A 19,413-nucleotide genomic window follows, 5' to 3' on the forward strand; every position below is an offset into this window, starting at 1 on the left:
AACATGACCATTGATTTTAAGACACCGCATCAAATTCCTTCCCCTTATCCACTCTCTTCTCCCACTACACCCCAGGTTACACTCTTTTCTCCTCTCAAGCTAACCTATTCTGTGCCTTGTTCTTTACCTCGGATCCCTTGCTCACACCCTGCTTGGAAATTCCTCACTCTTCATATCCCATAACCCTCTCTTCACTTCCTATGGTCAAATAGTGTGGCCTAATGGAAAGAGCACAGGCCTGGGAGTCAACGGATCTGAGTTCTAATTCCACCTGTGCCACTTGCCTGCCATGTGACCCTGGGCCTGTCACTTAATTTCACTGGGCCTCAGTTTCCTCATCTGTAAAATGGGGAATCAGTACCTGTTAATAATAATGATATTTGTTTAAGCGCCTACTATGTGCCGAGCACTCTTCTAAGTGCTGGAGTAGATGCGAGATAATCAGGTTGTCCCACGTGGGGCTGATGGTATTAATCCCCATTTTACAGATGAGGTAACTGAGGCCCAGAGAAATGAAGTGACTTGCCCAAGGTCACATGGCAGACAAGTGGCAGAGCTGGAATTAGAACCCATGACCTTCTGACTCCCAGACCCGAGCTCTACCCACTGTGCCATGCTGCTGTTCTTACTCCACCCTAGATTGTGAACCCCATGTAGAACAGAGACTGCATTATTATTAATATTACTATCGCTATTAGTAGTGGTAATAATAAGGCAAAAGTGAAAGCAGATTAAGGTATGTCATGCAACACACGTGACAGCACAACAAGGTCACAACAGCCTTACTGTGGACACACTGTGAATCTTCTATTGACTTTTTCGCCTGTTCAAGTCCTCAGAGCATTTTTAATTTATATTGCCTTTTCTGTCTTCACAAATGGTGTGCTTTGCATGTTGTGACAGTAACTTTATTACCTATTTCCTGAATTTTATGGCCCAATACTTTCAGCCTTCAAACTATACAATTGTACATTTTTATCTTTACAATTCTGTTTTCTTGCTAAAGAACCGCCCCACCCCAAAACCAGTGGGTGGAGGTGGTGAGGATGAAGATGGAAAGCAAAGGTTTTATAACTTGTAACAGCACAATTTATAACAAATTCAAAAGCAGTAAAGCATGAAAACCTAGTCACTAAGAACTTGCTCAATGTCATGGTACAAGCCTCATTGTGCAATTCGAAGCTCGGTAAATTTCCTCCTGTGTAGGTGTGAAATGCATTGTAATGTAATATTACATTTTTACAGTGTAGAGCTTTGACCTTTTAATGCCCACTCATTTTGAGGTATCTGTAACCCCCAATCTATTTCAATTCTGTAAATTGCTTAAGAAAACTTAGTATCACCTTACTACTATAAATGAGCTCTGAGAGACTAAATAGTTTAAATTTTGAATAATGCTAATAGCTTCAATTTTAACTGCATTTAGTTCTGACTAGAAAATGGAATTTCCCTCTGCCCTGAGAACAGCCCTCAGGACTGAAAAATGAATACTGCAAATCAAAATTCTTCAGGAAGTAAGAGAATGAGTAGAATTTTCGAGCTCTGATTGTGATCCTCTTTCATTTAGGGCTTATTCTGTAGATGGGAAGGGAGCATTAACTCTTCAATGCCATTTGGAGTATCATTCACTGACCTGGAAGAGATCATTTTCTAGAAAAACCTCCAGTGATTTGATTCACCAAAGATTTAATATACTTTTTTCCTTCTATCCGCTAATCACGAAGAGCTCTCATTTGGTTCAGTGCATAGCCGCGGTCAGCAAGGCCTATTAACTGCTAGACGTTATAAAGAAAAGCATAGGAAATAAAACAAAAGGCTTGTTTTGTCATTATACGAATCAGTAGAATCTCTCCACCTAGAATACCATGTGCTCTTCTTGGATATCGATGAGTAGGAAAAGATATAAGTATGGACAGGGACATCGAAAGAAGGTGAGGTGAGACTGCTTCCATATTAGAATCAGAAGCGTGCATCCAGGGTATGCAAGTTATCAATTAATCAATGTGATTATTTGCGAGCTCACTGTGGGCAGAGCACTATACTAAGTCCTTGGGAGAGTACAGTACAACAGAGACTTTAAAGTCTAGAGGGGGAGACTGAAATTAAAAATATTAAGTGCTGTGGGGCTGAGGGTGAGGTGAATAGCAAGTGCTTAAAAGGTACAGATCTGAGCACATTGGCGATAGAGAAGGGAAAGGGAGCAGGGGAAGTTAGGACTTAGTTGGAGAAGGCCTCTTGGAGAAGATGCAATTTTGTCACTTTGAAGGTAGGGAGAGTGGTAGTCGGTTGTATGTAAAAGGGGAGGGAGTTCCAGAACAGGAGGAGGACATGGCCAAGGGTTTAGTGGCAGTTGAGATCAAAGTCGACATTAAAAGTGTAAAGTTGGGTTGTAGTAGGAAATCAGTGAGGTAAGGTAAAGGTGGCGAATCGATTGAGTGCTCTAAAGCTGATGGTGAAGAGTTTCTGTATGATGGAGGTAGATGGACAATCATAGGAGGTTTTTGAGGAAGGGGAGACATGGATTGAATGTTTTTTAGAAAAATGACCTGGGTAGCAATGTGAAATAAGGACTGGAGTGGGCAAGGAGGTCAGAGAGGAGGCTGATGCAGCAGTCAAGGCAGGAGGTGGTAAGTGCTTTGATCAGCATAGTAGCAGCTTAGATGGTGAGGAAAGGGCTTTCTGCAGCAGTCTAAAAATAGCAATAGCACTCTAAAATAAATCATCAATTTATGTAATTTATTGTGCCTATTTTCTCTGAGATGAGGCAACACAAACATATCTAATTTCATGTCATGCTATGTGAGCTCAGCATGCCTTCCCAAATACTTCCAACCCTGTCTTATTTTCTGGTCTTAAGACAAACCATGCCTGAGAAACCCAGTTCAAGTCAGGCTTCTTTAAATAACCCAGTACTTGTGCAGTAATTGTATGAATAGCCCAGGGACCCAGGGCAGAGGGCAGGGTTGGGGCCCTGATATCCTGTAACAGCATCAATCAATCTTATTTACTGAGCACTTATTGTGAACAGAGCACTGTACTTGGTAGAGAACAATTCAATGGAATTGGTAGATATATCCCCTGCCTACAACAAGCTTATAGTCTAGAGGGGGTCACAGACATTAATAGAAATGAAAATAGGTCTATGTACGTAAGTGCTGTGGGTCGCAGAAGGGAGTGGAGAAAAGGAAATATAAGGGCTTAGTCCTGGAAGGCCTCTTGAAGGAGATGTGCCTTCAATAAGGCTTTGAAAGTAGGGAGAGGAATTGTCTGTTGGATACCAAGAGGGGGGGCATTCTAGAGGTAGGACATGGGGGCACGAGGTCGGCGGCAAGATAGGCAAGATTGAGGTACAGTAAGTAGGTTGGCATTAGAGGAGCACATTGTGTGGGCTAGGTTGTAATGAGAGAACAGCAAGGTGAAGTTGGAGTGGGCAAGGTGACAATACTTTAAAGCATGGCTCAATGGCTCTGCGTAGGGTGGGTTTGGGGACAACAAGGACATTTGGGGGTAAGGAAAATAGGACACAGGAAGCAAGAGCCATTATCTTTTGATCAACAACGAGGATGATGACAGATGCCACCGGAGCCCTATTTCTGTTCCCTACTACTAGCTGATAGATATGAGAAAGCCCAGCAATTGTTACACTGTTCTTACTGCTTGATGTACTTTAAAATCACCCACATGTCCCTGATGAAGATAGCCCGAAAAAATTTGGAACCTTCAGACTAGAGAGGATATGATGAAAATTTATAAAATCATAAAGAATGTGGACTGCAAGAATTCAAAGATCATTGTTCTCCAAATCCCACAACACCAGAGTAAGGGAGCACAAACTGAAGTTTGAAGGTGAGAAGTTTATAAGCAACAGGGGAAAAAAACAAAAACATTTTTCACATAGTGGGTGTTAAGAGTTGGAAGGTATACAGGCAGGCTCAGGATGGATTTGGACAGGTTCTTGGAGAAAGAAGTCTGAAAAAGGTACTAGAAAGTACAGCTAAAAATGTTTGAAGGAGACTTGAGGGTGCTAGAAGACTTGAGGGGTTTGAATAAATGTGGGAATGGTAAATCTGAGAAGTTAGGAGAGGGAACAGTTTGCGATATTAAAGAAAATATCTCTATCCAAAAGCTGAGTGTCAAGGAGGGTGACTATTAGATATGGAATTTGGGGCTGGATGGCATTGTCTGGCCTATGTTATTGCTTATCTTCTGAAGATCCTTTGGTCTCTCATTCTGGGAGAATGGTTTTCAGCATATTTGGGGGAGAGAGTTGGGAGAAAAGCCACTTGGTATTTGTGTTGCCTAACTTTTTTTAGACTCTTTTATATATCTACAAAGTTCTATTTTACGGAAGCTGCCAGTAAGGATGCTGGGATATCCAACTTGAAGCAAAGCTGTTTGGGCATCACGACGGGGAGCTTTAGCAAATGACAGATTGTGATGGCAGGAGTGATTTGAGAGAAAACTACTCATACTCAACAGAAATATTGGGCAGATGCTGTCAAGAACCAAGAAAGGCTTTATTAGCAGTAACTACTAACTAGGTGACCAGTGAAACCAGGGCAGAAAGGACTGTAGCTACGTATGAACCTTGCCCTTAACGGGACTGGACAGCTCATGGGCAACTAACCATGGCAAAAAAAGGGGATTAGGATGAAACCTTTGGTGCCCATCCCCTACCTTTGGCTGCTTGGTTCCTGACTTTATTCGTTGCTTTATTTAGCATGGTGCTTGGCACAAAGTAAGTGCTTAAAACATACCATTGTTTCTATTATTAATATTGATTTAAGTGATTGTCTAATTGTGGAGGCTAAGCCTGGTATTCTTTGCTTGGAGGAGGGAGAGGGGATCTGGCACTGTGAGTGCTGCCCTTCCTCAAGAAGACTCGTTTCTTTCAGGGTTGTGATAAAGACTCGTGAATTGGTAGGCTCACTTGCAATAAATGCTGCCCTCCTTAACTGGAGTGCCTTTCCACACCACTCGATGACACATTTAGCTTTTGCTCTACTTACCATCCTCTGGTAACCCTCTTGGAGTGGAGGTAAATCATGTGGTGGGACACCTTTTCTGGTTTCCTTCTCCTCCTAAATACTTGCATGTTCAAATATATTTCAGATGTGTGGCAATCCTGTGTCTGTATGGCCATTATTTTTGTAACCTTGCAATCAATTTTAATTTGACAGGGTCGGTTTGGAAAGTCGAGCCTCCACTAGAATCAACTGGCTGAGCATCAGTCAAGGCGTATTACATGCCTAATGTGTGCAGAACACTGAATGGTTACAGTACTTGAGTACGGTAGAACTCAAGTTCATGGTCTAGCAGAGGAGGCAAACAGTGAAATAAATTACAGATGAGGAAGAAGGAAAGGTGTTACGTACATGTTAGTGCTTGAATAATAGGGTATGTAAGACAGGTACATATATACATACATACATACATGTACATTCCATGAGAGGTCATGAGTACTTATGTACTTGAACAGCAACCCTGAAGTAGCAGATGAGAGATATAAGCTGAGGGGAGTAGATGTTAAATGAACTGATATCCAGGAGTGGTACTATATTCCAAACAGTTTCAGGCTAAACACTGAGAGGCCAAAAATCCTGTCTTCCCATTTCTGAAGCTGAGAAGAGGCAGAAGCACCTGGTTGAGCTGGGCCATGTCAAAGCTACAGATGTTGGAATAAAAACTGGACCGTTCCTTCCTCCCGCCTTTCCTGTTGCTCTCACTCGTCTCAGCTGTCAGGGATTGCAAAGTTAGTCATTTGTATTTATTGAATGCTTACTCTATGAAAAGCACTGTACTAAGCGCTTGGGAGAGTACAATACAACAATAAATGGACACATTCCCTGCCCACAACAAGTTTACAGTCTAGAGAACCCAAAACTTTTGTTCAGTCTCTTTTCATCCCACCTTAGCAACAAAAGGCTGTTGCTGTCGTCACCCATCCATGACACATCTAAGATGGCAGAGAAAGTTTGCCCAGGAGATCACAGGAAGTTGATAGCAGAGCCTGGCTTAAAATTCCCAGTCCTTGAGTTTAATATTTGAAATTCGGGCCATTGAACCCTGCCATCTGTGCTATTCCATACTTGGATCATCTGAAAAATTTCAGACTCACTTAATCTTCTAAGACTGTGTTAGACAAAGGAATGAAAATGTACCTGAATGGATAGTTATGAACTCATGTCCCACATGCTTCTGATCTTTCAACAAGTTCAGTAAGCATCCTCATCTAGATCACAGAGCTTTAGAAGCAGTGTGGCCTAGTGGAAAGAGTAGAGGCTTAGAAGTGGGAAGGCTTGGATTCTAATTCCAGCTCCACTGCTTGTCTGCTGTGTGACCTTGGGCAAATCATTTAACTTATCTGTACCTCAGTTCCCTCGCCTATAAAATTGGGATTAAGACTGTGATTAAGACTGTGAGACAGGAACTGTGTCCAACCTGATTAGCTTGTATCTACCTCAGTGGTTGTTACAGTTCCTGGCACATAGGAAGCTCTTAACAAATGCAGTTATTTACATGGTTTGATTCCTGTCTGATTTTTGCCATCCATTTGGCTTTCCCTGCTTAGGCAAATATTCTCGTGTTTGTATACTTATTGTAAATGCACGGCATGTCTCTTGTCTGATGATTCTGTTGCTCTGACAGTACTTGAAATTCACAGCAGCTGACATAGCTAATGATGGCTTTTCCCTGGACATTTATAGAGCCGTTGGTTGATTTGTGTTCCTATGGTGTTCTGCAATAAAGGATTTTTGCACAGTGCAATTTCACATTTCCAGAGAATTTTACTGTTACGGAGGTGGGTTAGGAAGAATGTTATGGGTGGGGGTAGAGGAAGAGTAAGTATCCAGATCTCATTGTTAAATGTGTAGGTTGTCGTTTATAGTGTCCTCATTCTTGTAAAAAATTCCATTGTTTCTTTTTCCACTGGGAGGCATTAACCAAATACATTTAAGGGTAAATTGAAAAATACTAATCAGAAATGTATTATGTGCTAATGATGTATGGGACAAAAAGGATAGGAGACTGTTGTTCCTAGTCTCCCTTATCTTTACAATGCTGGAAAAGATTAAAAACTATACTGTAGCTATATGAGGGCAAGGATTGTGTCTCCCTGTGCTGTTTTACCCTTCCCACTGTTTTGTATGGAATTCTACACATAGCAGGTGCTCCTCATCAAAGGAAGAACTTGGCCCGGTGATCAGATACCCCTTATGCTCCCTTCATTTTATTTTTTTTTGTTGTTCTTACTGGACAAATGGATGCTTTGACACCTAGGAAAAATATAGAAATAAATGACCTCTCTACAGCTGCTTAAATCAAATGTTCTCTCTCTCTCTTTTTTTCTCCTCCAAATAAGAGTTAGACATTTCTCAAGTCCAGTTGGGTCTGGTCATGCCAAACTTGACTCCTAAGAACAGAGATGGAGGAGGAAAGAAATTGAGTTTCCAGATGAAGGCAACTTGTGGTTAATTTCTTTAATTAGGTTTTATTTTTTATTTTAGATTAATGATGGTGATGGACAAAAATCTCTTATTCACTGCTCTGTTTTTGCCTCCACAGACTGTAAGCTTGTCAAAGGGCAGGGACTGTCTCTTTCTGTTACCGATTTGTACATTCCAAGCGCTTAGTACAGTGCTCTGCACATAGTAAGTGCTCAATAAATACTATTGAATGAATAGAGTACCAGATTACTAATTATATGTCCATGTCCTGTAAGTAGGAAAGTTATGGTACAAACCCTGCTTATCAAGATTTCTGGTTTATCCAGATGGGTTTTGTTTTAGCCCACAGGAATATTCAGCAGTTAAATTAGGATTGTTTCAGATAGTTTCTATGGCCTGTGTCCACCTTAATGCTCTGGTATTGCCATTAGATGGACAAAAAGCATTCCCAAACTAACACTGACACTCAACTAAGAAAAGAAGCCCTCCTAGCCACCTCAGCTATTGAAAAAAAAAATCATTAGGGGTAGGTTTTTGTGTCAGGGCTAAAGAGAGGGCTTCATAGTTAGGAATAGGTGGTGGGTGATTTGGCTCTCGATGGAAAATTAGGAAATAGATTTATCTATGAATCATCCTTAGGATGATTTGTTAGACTATTTTTACTTAAATAGGTGGCACAATAGCTTATCTCAATAGACGTTTGAGTCACTGGGTGAGTGGGAAAGTACAGGTTTAATTATTGTGCGTTAATGTAGGGTAGGCAAATGTACCCCTGGGGTTTTCATGGGACAACAATGACAACACCTACAAAAATCTCCACTACACCCTGGCTTCTGACACTGCTATCCCACATCCTCCAAACCCCCACACAATTGAATACCTATGCATATGAAAATAGGGGAACATTTAGCTCTGACTTTCAGTACTCATCAAAGTGTCATCTATGTATATGCTTTAGTGAGGGTGAACGTTTGGGGTTTTCCATGTTCAATTTATATAACCGACATTCGGCATTGTTATTTAAACTTGTTATTTAAAGATCATCAGATCACATTTTAATCCTAATTCTTCAGTCAGAATATTAATGTATTATTTATTGAGCCACTTTTTCCCTGTCTTTATGTACATAACCATATTATATCAGGATTCCATTAACAATGTGCAAATGTCACCCGAACCAATTTCCTCTACGGTATTTCTCAAACACTTTTCTTTCTCCTTTGGATGTTGCAAGATCAATAAAAAACAACAAAACAGCCAAATCTGCTACTTCCTGAGGAGGTTCTCCTTTCATTTATTTGCTGAATGTAAACATCTTTCTTTCCAGCCCTACTTAGTCCAGCCACTGCATCAGCTGTAGGAACAGCTAAAAATACTAAGACATTAGTGATTTCAATGTGTGAAAAGGGGGAGGTGAAAGGAAATTATTTGGTATTTAGACAAAATGAAATATGTGGGTGGGAGGAAGGAAGGATGAGCCAGGGAAGAAAAAGAAGTCTTCAGGGCTAACACTGTTGGCATTGATTGAGATTGGAGCCAGTTAAGGACAGAGCCAAGAGGTTCGTGGGTATTGGCTAAGGTGGCATTTATGCACTGGGTGGAAAGGACAGGAGAAAAGAGGCACAGGAGAGGGGTTATAGAAACTGTAGTAGTAAGATTGCAAAGGCTCTGATTTTTCTCCAAAAATTTCCAACAGCAGTTTCACCATTTGGTATGTAAGTCTGAGAAATTTTTGGTTTATGTCTTCTGGTTGGGAGATTGCGATGGGAAAGGAATTAAAATGGTTTGAAGGAAATAACACCAGTGGTAGAGATTATTTTATTTTGCTTCCTGATTGGGTTAAAATCTGCTTGGGGGAAGCAATGTGGGTTAAAATTTTCGAGCCAATAGGTGGGGAACAGTGTGGCCTTGTGGAAAAATCCTAGGCCTTAAAGTCAGAGGACCTGGGTTTTAATCCCAGCTCTGACACTTGCCTGCTGTATGACTTTGGGCAAGTCATTTAATTTTTCTATGCCTTAGTTGCCTCATTTGTAAAATGGGGATTCAATACCTGTGCTCCCTCCACCTTAGGCTGTGAGTCACGTGAGACAAAAACTGTGTCCGACCTGCTTTTTTTTTTGTATTTACTCCACCACTTAGTGCAGTGTTTGGCACACAGTGAGCACTTAAAAAATACAGCTATCTTCATCATCATTGTCATCATTATCTGAAGGGAGACAAAGCTTGCTGTAAGTTGGAGAAGGAGAAAGTGCACATTTAGTTTGATGCATTTAGTTCTCTTTTACCGCTTTACTCTGACTGTGATTTCAGTAATAGTTTATGTAAATTCTCTCTACACAGCTCCTGTTGGCAGCCAATGAAGTAGAATGTTGGAAACTTGCAAGTAATAAATGAAACATTGGGGCAGCGTGAAATGATCTTTTCTTGGCACTCCTCTTGAGAGCAGTTGAATCAGTGTTCAATGTGTTTTGGGGGAGGGTCCACCTTCCTGAATCAAGGCTTACCATAGAGGCTCCTTTTGTTAGAGCCAGGTTTAGAAAAATCACCTATTTTTAACGTTTGCTTTATAGTTGCAGGAAATGGGCTCCTTTAATACGATGGGAACAGCAAAATGAGTCAAACTGTACGTGTAGCTGAAAGAAAATATTTTCTCCTGGAGCACAAAAGAACAGGGGAAGCACCTCATTTTTCATGTTCTTTTCCTCTTTGTTTCAGATCTTCAGATGGTGGAAAAGCAGTTGGTTCCATAGAAGTCAGCCTAGTGAAGATGGGGGAAATAGAGGATGGGGAAGCAGACCACATCTCGACAGATGTGCAGGGCCAAAAGGTAGACTCTCAGGCAGCATGCTGCACAGATTCAATTATAAATGATAAGCTGCACAGATGCCTAGATTCCTAATGCAAAAGTGAGATGTACACTCTTGTTATTGATTAAACTAAATGAGAAATCAGTTCTGGAAACTTAAAGAACAGTATGCATGCTCAGAAGTCATCTGAACTAACAGCCCATTAGTATAGAGCTTAGCAAAGCCCGACACCATTCAGAATCACTTTCACCACCACCACTCCTTGCATAACTCACTCTGGCTAAAAAGAAATTTTCTCTTTAATTTCACTGTAACATAGTTAACTGCCATCTTAGTTTGCCAAAAGATTCGGGGAGCGTTACTGTGAAAGGAAAGCTGCACCTCATCCCCAAGACCCTCTTTCATAAAAGATGGAATTTTAATTTGGCTTTGGTTGCTCTGCGAAAAGCGGAGTGAATAAGAGCTTCACGTCTTGTGAAGCCACATGCTGGGGGAAGATTGTTGTGGAGAAGCTGGAAGGTTCTGGAAGAGGGATGATGAATACCGGATGTGTGTTGGTGCCAGTGGAACTCTCCAACGGGAAGTCCCTTCAGGCTCACCCTTATGCTTTGGGTCAGCGGGAATAGCTACTGACAAAATGGAGAAAGATGTGCATATGGATGGTTGGGAAAATGCTTCAGGAGCCAGGTCAGCCTGGCATAATAATAGCAATGTTGGTATTTGTTAAGCGCTTACTATGTGCAGAGCACTGTTCTAAGCACTGGGGGAGATACAGGGTAATCAGGTTGTCCCACCTGAGACTCACAGTTAATCCCCATTTTCCAGATGAGGTAACTGAGTCACAGAGAAGTTAAGTGACTTGCCCACAGTCACACAGCTGACAAGTGGCAGAGCCGGGATTCGAACTCATGACCTCTGACTCCCAAGCCCGGGCTTTTTCCACTGAGCCATGCTGCTTCTCTGCATGTGGTAATAAGAAATGGGGTAACTAGCTTGGAGTGAGAAAATCTGCCTCTTTTGTTGGCTCCTCCTCTGCCTCCCACCCCTTAATTGTGGGAGTCCCTCAAGCCCAAGTTCTGGGTCCCCGTCTATACCCACTCCCTTGGAGAACACATTCGCTCCCCTGGCTTCAACTACCATCTCTATGTGGTTGATTCCCAAATCTACCTCTCCAGTCACTCCTCTGCTCTCTCGTACTTCCCTCTGCATTCAGGACATCTCTATCTGAGTGTCCCACTGACACCTCAAACTTAACATGTTCAAAGCAAAACTCCTCATCTTCCCACCCAAACCCTGACCTCCCCCTTATTTTTCCATCACCGTAGACAGCACCACTATCCTCCCTGCCTCACAAGCCCATAGCTTTGGCATTATCCTCGACTCATCTCTTTCCGCCCACATATTCAATCTGTCACCAAAGCCTGTTGGTTCAACTTTCACAGCATTGCTCAAACCTATCCTTTCCCCTCCATCCAAACTGCTGCCATGTTTATTCATTTAGGCATATTTATTGGGCGCTTACTATGTGCAGAGCCCTGTACTAAGCACTTGAAATGTACAGTTATCCAAGCACTTATCCTATCTCTCCTTGATTACTGCTTCAGCCTCCTTGCTGACGTTCTTACCTCCTGTCCCTCCCCACTCTAGTCCATACTTCACTCTGCTGCCCGGATCATATTTCTACAAAACTGTGTAGTCCATATTTTTCCACTCCTCAAGAATCACCAGTGGTTGACTATCCACTTCTGCATCAGACAGAAACTCATTATCATAGACTTAAAACCATTCAATTCACTTGCCCCTCCTACCCTACATCCCTGACTTCCTAATGCAACCCAACCCACACTCTTTGCTCCTCTAATGCCAATTTACTTACTAAACTTCTGTCTCATCTATCTCACCACCGACACCTCACCCGTGTCCTGCCTCTGGCTTGGAACTCCCTCCCTCTTTGTATCCGACTAACATTCACTCTGTCCACCTTCAAAGTCTTACTAAAAACACATATCCTTTAAGAGGCCTTCCGTAACTAAGTCCTCATTTCCTCTCCTCCCATTCCATTCTGTGTTGCCTTTACACTAAGGTTTTGTACCCTTTATTCACCTCTCCCTCAGCCCCATGGCACTTATGTACATATACATAATTTTGTTTTATTTGTTTATATTGATGTCTGTCTCCCCTTCTAGACTGTAAGCGCCTTGAGGGCAGGGAAAGTGTCTACCAACTCTGTTATGTTGTCCTCTCCCAAGCGCTTAGTACCATGCTCTGCATACAGTAAGCACTCAAATGCAGTTGATATATTGATTTATTGGTTCAGAGAGAAGACAGCATGGCTCACCCTTGCCAAAGACACGAAGGACAGTAGGCAGATATTCTCCAAAGGCGACTGTCTTGCTGAATTCAGGAGAGCCAGCTACTCTCTCTACATCCGTTCTTGTATACACAAGTCGAAGTATTTTTCATGGCCTCAGTAATGACTGTGAATCAGAAAGAAGAGAATTTTAAGACCTCTGTTTCGAGGGGCCAGTCTTTGTGACAGTGATGTTTTCACTGACTGTTGAGGAGATTTAGGTGGTATTGTGCTTTCCTTTTAATTTGATCTAAATCTCCAGCTAAATTCTAGCCATTTAAGGCAGCAAAAATTCTACTTCCTTGTTTAATTATCTTAACCCGATTGCATTGGATAACGACGTCGATTAAGCGACGATGAAAGAAGGTAGTGTTCCATGCAAAATGGAAAAGAAGGGGCCTAGAAATGCTCCAGCAAAATAGAAAGTGACCACAGTTAATTTGAATCTGATTCCCCCATATTCTCAGGTAAGGTAAAGTAAATGAGGCTGTAAACTAGGACATAAGGGTGATTTGCATATGTTTACAACACCTTTGCCCAAGTAGCTCCCCAGAGATGAATTTACAAGCCCTTCTGAATATTTAAGGAGCTCTTTCAATGTGTTAGGCATTCTCCAAAATGAATCCTATCATAGGCTGCACAAGTTGATACATGAGATTATGATCCCCGGGAAACTCACGTCCACTGTGTAGACTAGAAAGGAGAGGAAGCAGCTGTCGCTTGAAGCATCGGGTCACCGCCCACCTTCAGCACACCCTTTTTTCTTCTACCGTGGTTGCTGTTCCAGGCTTGCAATAATCTTAGCAGTGTCCAGGAGTTGGCAGGCACGGTGGTTGGTTGGAATGGCGCCACTCTGTAGGAAGCGGCAGTCTTTGACTTGAGGTCCCTCTCAGGCTTATGTTGCCCTAGATATGTTTGAACCTCAATCTTGCCCTGTTGTGGAGGGAAGACACAGCTGTGGTTCTTCTCATCATGCTTTCCAAATATGAAGGTCATGTTGATATTGTATTGAACTTCTACATGTGTCTTAGTGATAGTATTTTTGAAGTGTTTACTTAAGTGTAGAGCACCGTACTAAGTGTTGAGAGAATACACAGATGGGATTTATACATGGGCCTTGTCCCTCAGGGGGCTGAGATTATTTAAATTGTCCCTCCCCTCTCCTCTTCCTCCTCCTCCTCTTCTTCCTCCATTGAAGAAGTTGAGCAAGTTTATCTGAGCCCTCCTACTCCTGGACTACCGTCTCCTGGACTGCCATCCTCCAATCCTCCTCTCTAGATTCCCTCCATCAAGTTCACTGTCCCTATTACCTCAGCGAAGGTAGGGAGAAAAACTCTTCCATTTTGGGAAGAAAAGTAGAGTTGAACAATCCAGGATCAGCAGCACCAGGGCAGGGTGGAAGGGAACCAAGAGGTCAAGGAGGATTAGGACATAGTGCGTCGAGCCTGTTACATATGGCCATCGGAGGGAATTTGAGAACTTGGAGAGTGTTGCCTCTGGAGAGTGAATGGAGTGAAACCTAGATTGCAGGGATTCGAGGAGAGAGTTGATGGAGAGGAAAACGTAGAAGTGGGAATACACATCCTGTGCAAGGGGTTTGGACAGAAACAGGAGCAGAAAATGCTTTTTTCTTGCCCTCCCCTCTTTCCTCTTGGCCCAAAACTGAGTGGAGGTAAGAATAGTATGGCTGCCAGATGTTGTCCTTACATAAGCCTTATGACAGAGAGTATACCCTAAAGTCTGAGTGGTTAAGCTGTAGGCTGCCTGCTGCTACACTTTGCAGATCAACCTCTCCATCTGTCAGTTGTTTTAACATGGTTGTAAACTCCATCTTTTGAAAAGAAGAAAATTATAGTTTGTGCAGGAAAATGAGCCTGTTGTTGGGTAGGGATTGTCTTTGTTGCCGAATTGTACCTTCCAAGTGCTTAGTACAGTGCTCTGCACACAGTAAGCACTCAATAAATACGATTGAATGAATGAATGAAAAGCATGTCGTTACAGGACCCTTGTGCTGAAATGTCTAGGCAAGAGTTTTGAAGAATAGGTTAATAATGTATAATGTTTATACACAACTAGAGCCCATTTTAGAAGGAAAAGTTTCTACCAGCTCTGTTGTATTGTACTCTCCCAACCGCTCTGCATACAGTAAGCACTCAGTTAATATAGTTGATTGATTAATTGGAGAAATTGAACAGATTTTGATAGGAAATTCCTGCATTTCCCAAAATTAGTATTCAGGATGTTTATTTTTAACCTCCCCCCACCCTGCCCTAAGGTAAAAGCTTCTGGTGAAAGAAGGAAGGAAGGAACATCAAGCTCTCCAATATAAACTGAGAAACACCATCCCTCTTCCTTTTCATCCATTTTGTTTCTAATAATAATTAATAATTATGGTACTTATTAAGCATTTACTAAGTGCCGAGCACTGTTCAAAGCACTGGGGTAGAAGCAAGTTAATCAGGTTGGACACAGTTCCTGTCCCAAAGGGGGCTCACAGTTTCCATAAGAAAGAGTAGGATTTACTCCCCATTTTGCAGATGAGGTAACTGAGGCACAGAGAAATGAAGTGACCTGCCCAAGGTCACCCAGCAGACATATGGTGAGCCTGGGTTTAGAACTCAGGTCTGCTGATTCCCAGGTCTGTGCTCTTTCCACTAGATCATGCTCAAGGAGAAAGGGAAAAAGGGAAAATAGAACACAAAAGACCAATACGTATGGGTGTGTACTGGAAACAAAAATACAGAAGAACTCATACACGTACATACAGAAACACACACCTACATATTCATACAATATTCAAACCATATTCATACCCATCCCCAAACTTGCACATTTGGTTTTCCAGGGCGGTACTTGTGCTACCTACTTCTTATCCAGAGATGTTTCCCTAAAAGTTCTTCATGGTGGTAGAGTGGTTGAAATTTGAACTTCAAATTCTTGGGGGCTTTCAGCTAAAGTGCCCATTAAAGAGTGCTTTAAGGCACTTATTGAAATAAAGAAAAGTACAGAATAAAAACCATTAAAATATCAACCTTACAGAAACTAATGTAAGCAGAGCATGAAGTGCAAAGAAAATACATTAATAGATACCGCTTGAGTTTCTTTGAAGAAAATGAAAATCTTAAGTTCTCTGCGGGAGAAAACCATTTGGCTGTTTACTACAGAAAAAATGAGAATCAAAGATTAAAAGGAAAAAAAAATCCCCTAAAAGATCAACCTTGGGCATAATTTAGAAAATTGCTCTAAGGGAAAAGAGAGCAAAAATATCAAACTACCAAGTCTGTAAAGAGATAGTATCAAGAAAACTATAACTTGTAGAAAGTAGCAGATGATAAAAGGACATGTGCAAGCAGGGGGTATTATTTCTCCACAGCAAAGCCCCCCTCGATTCCTCACATTCAGTTGGGTGATGGAGGGGATTTGTTGGATAGAGTCTAAGTGAAGGGCTTTGGCAGGAACATAGTTCTTAACTTGCCTCCACTGAGGGCAATCCAGAGGGGGCTGTGCTGTGGGATAATTGCCCAACTTGTGCTTTAGTGTGGGAGGAGAAGGAGGAGAGGGGGCATCAATCCTTCCCACCTGAGAGTTGAAGTTCTTAGCTCAAAAGGAATCAAATGGTGTAGGATCTTCAAACCTGTAGTCTGGGATGAAGTGGATTTATGGACTTATTTTAACTCTTCTTAGCACTTGGGTATATTTGTAGATGTGGTTATTTATTTTGATCACTTGGGTTGTAAATATTTTTATAATTTATCCCCCCCCATCAATGTATAAGTTCCTCGTGGGCAGGGAACATGCCATTTTGTTATTCTGTACTTCCCTCGTCCCCAGTACAGTGTGTAGCGCTAAGGTGCTCACTAAATGCATCTTCCTCTACTACTACTACTGTTACGACTATTAATTCTACTATCCAATCACTGTGGGAGCCTTTCCTTCCCTCCATTCTGGGTCAGGAAGTGAGCCTGGCTCTTGTCCTGAGCATTCCTTATTTGTGAATCATTTCTCTGTCAATCAATCAATGGCTTTTATTGAGTGTTTACTATGTGTAGAGCACTGTACTAAGCATTTGGGAGAATACAATAGAGTATGATCCCTGCCCACAAGGAGTTTATAGTCTAGTTGGGGAGAGACATGCAGATAGGGGAAATGGCAGGAGATAAGGATATTCATTCATTCAATAGTATTTATTGAGCGCTTACTATGTGCAGAGCCTGTACTAAGTGCTTGGAAGGTACAATTCGGCAATAGATAGAGACAGTCCCTGCCCAATGATGAGCTTATAGTCTAATCGGGGGAGACGGACGGACAAAAACAAGACAACATAATCACGATAAATAGAATCAAGATAGATTCAAGAATCAAGGATATGTGCGGAAGTGTTGGGGGCCTTGGGGGTGGCATGAATATCAAACAGCTTTTAGGGGTCCAGACCAACTAAGTGAATAGGAGCCCGGAGGGGAGGTCAAATAGTGGGGGAAATGAGGGATCATTATTATTCAGGAAAGGCCACTATATGAACCATATTTCTCACTTTGCACTGATGCCTATGGGATTTTGCCTTTTTTACCTTTGGTAATCACATATTGCAGCCTATTTTGTCTCCTATTTTAAGTTGCATTTCTCTAAATCAAGGATTATTGCCTGCTGTTGCTGTGAAAGCAGCCTCACTGATAAAAAAAAAAAAGCCCTTTGAAACCATTCACTCTGTCAAAAAGCTATTTCATACTCTGTATTGCTAGGAGTATGAATGTCTAACATGTTTGGGACAGTCTTTTATACAATTAACACCTTTTTGTAAACACACTTTGACTAGAATGGAGCTAAAGCTTATGACTTTCCTTTATGCTACTATATTGTATAGGGGAAATGCAAATTATTAATCAAAAATGAACAAACTTTACAGAATGCACAGGCTGGAGGAGCTCTGAGCAAAATATTTCACAGAGTGAACTGTTTTTCGACTACTAAAATGGAAGAATTCCATTTCTTGGGTTTTCTTTTCATACTATGATTTTTTTTCCTAGTGTGCATTGGTGTGTGAGTGCACTGCTCCAGAAGGCATGAGCAACAAGGACAGCTTGCCTTTATTGAATGCAGGTACGTGTCACAATTATTGAGACTCTTACTGTTGGAATGCCGCTGCGTTTGGTTGCTACAGTGTATAGGAAAATCCTCAGAAGCCAACTCTGTCTGTGGGTTCAGAGATTTTTGAATGCTTACACTTTTTCAGTTTTGTGCTCCATATAATATTCAATTTGAATTTCATGCTAGCACTCGTAGGAACAGCGGTATAGCATCAGTGTGCTAAATAGTATTTGAGGAGTGTAATCAGAAGGTGAGCTTTACCTTTTCAACAAGCTGTGGAACAAGTCGTTTATATACCCACTTGAATGTATTTAGAGAAGTTGTTTTATAGACCAGTTGCTGTTTTGCGTGTGATAGACACCTTAAATTCCATAACAATATTTTTGAATGAGTTCGATGGTTAAATGTAAAATCTACCTTGCTGTATTTATGATATAGTATTCATTCATTCATTCAATAGTATTGATTGAGCGCTTACTATGTGCAGAGCACTGTACTAAGCGCTTGGAATGTACAAATCGGTAACAGATACAGTCCCTGCCCTTTGACGGGCTTACAGTCTAATCAGGGGAGACAGACAAGAACAATAGCAATAAAAATTCATGTGTGGTCCACTGTTAAAATGCACATATTTCATATGCAGATGGAGGTGTCATTCTAAAAAGATCACTCATGTTCATAATGTAAATTGCTCAGGGAGCACAGATATAGATATAACAAGGGTTGAACTACATCCTTGAAACATTTTCATAATGCTTTGAACTACATCCTTGAGACATTTTCATAATGCCAAACCAGTGGGTTTGAACATAAGCAAAGAAATGTCCTTTTTAAGCCTAAACTAGTTTGAGAGTAAAGCCTACTGGAAAATGAGAATCCAGCAGCACCCTCAAATCAAAAAATAGATAATCCCATGGTGGACCCATTCTTTCAAAGTAGATGTAACTCCTCTAAATTGCCTTTCTGAGTCTTCTCTTGTAGAGCGGTGGTCAAGGTCGGTCTCCACAAACCTCTTCCCCCTAACAGTGTGTACAGTATGCATCCATCATTCAGTACCTGACTTTTGTTTTTGCTCTTTGTGTACCTGAACCCCTCGAGTTCTTCATCATAACTTGACAGTGACGGCATTAACAATAATTAAACTCCCATGCTGTTTTGAAAATCTGCAGGCAAAGGGTATCATTAACATTCTTCTCAAGCCTGGATACTAATATATTATAAGGAACTCACCATCCTCGAATGAGTTATGAAGTACTTATTGAGAGAGTGGGAAAGAATGTTATATCTTATAGTGTCTCATCACTATTCTATTTATAACTCAGGAGAATTCATTTATGCTCCAAGAAGTTCACTTAGCCATTATAACACGAGGAAGTTAACTATCCCCTCCAACTCTTGTGCTTTCCATGGGCCATTCTTCTTCCGGGTTGAGGCAAAGAGGGGATGAGAGGAACAGAATTTGCGTAGCTTGTTTGAAAGAACAAGAGAAGCAGCATGACCTATTGGAAAGAACATGGGGCTGGGAGTCAGGATGTGGGTTCTAATCCTGACTCTCCCATTTATCTGCTGTGTGATCTTGGGGAAGTTATTTCAATTTTCTGTGCCTCAGTCATTCATCTGTGAAATCGGGATGCAATATCTGTTTTCCTGCCTACTTAGAGTATGAACCCCCTTTGGTTCCTGATTATCTTATAGCTGCCCCAGCGCTTGGCACACAGTAAGC

General features: G+C 41.5%; 1 protein-coding gene across 5 annotated transcripts in view; it reads left to right on the forward strand.

Moving 5' to 3' along the window:
• INPP4B (inositol polyphosphate-4-phosphatase type II B) overlaps window positions 1-19,413 on the forward strand; it is a 463,330-nt gene that overhangs the window by 290,084 nt on the left and 153,833 nt on the right. For all 5 annotated transcript variants that reach the window (XM_007668427.4, XM_039913682.1, XM_029076612.2 and 2 more), the window contains exons 10-11: window positions 10,164-10,275; window positions 17,630-17,702. In XM_007668427.4, the coding sequence (XP_007666617.2) occupies window positions 10,164-10,275; window positions 17,630-17,702 (185 nt within the window). The remainder of the gene's footprint in view (window positions 1-10,163; window positions 10,276-17,629; window positions 17,703-19,413) is intronic.

The sequence above is a fragment of the Ornithorhynchus anatinus genome, chromosome 12 (assembly GCF_004115215.2).
Source record: "Ornithorhynchus anatinus isolate Pmale09 chromosome 12, mOrnAna1.pri.v4, whole genome shotgun sequence".
In the NCBI taxonomy this organism is placed as follows: domain Eukaryota; kingdom Metazoa; phylum Chordata; class Mammalia; order Monotremata; family Ornithorhynchidae; genus Ornithorhynchus; species Ornithorhynchus anatinus.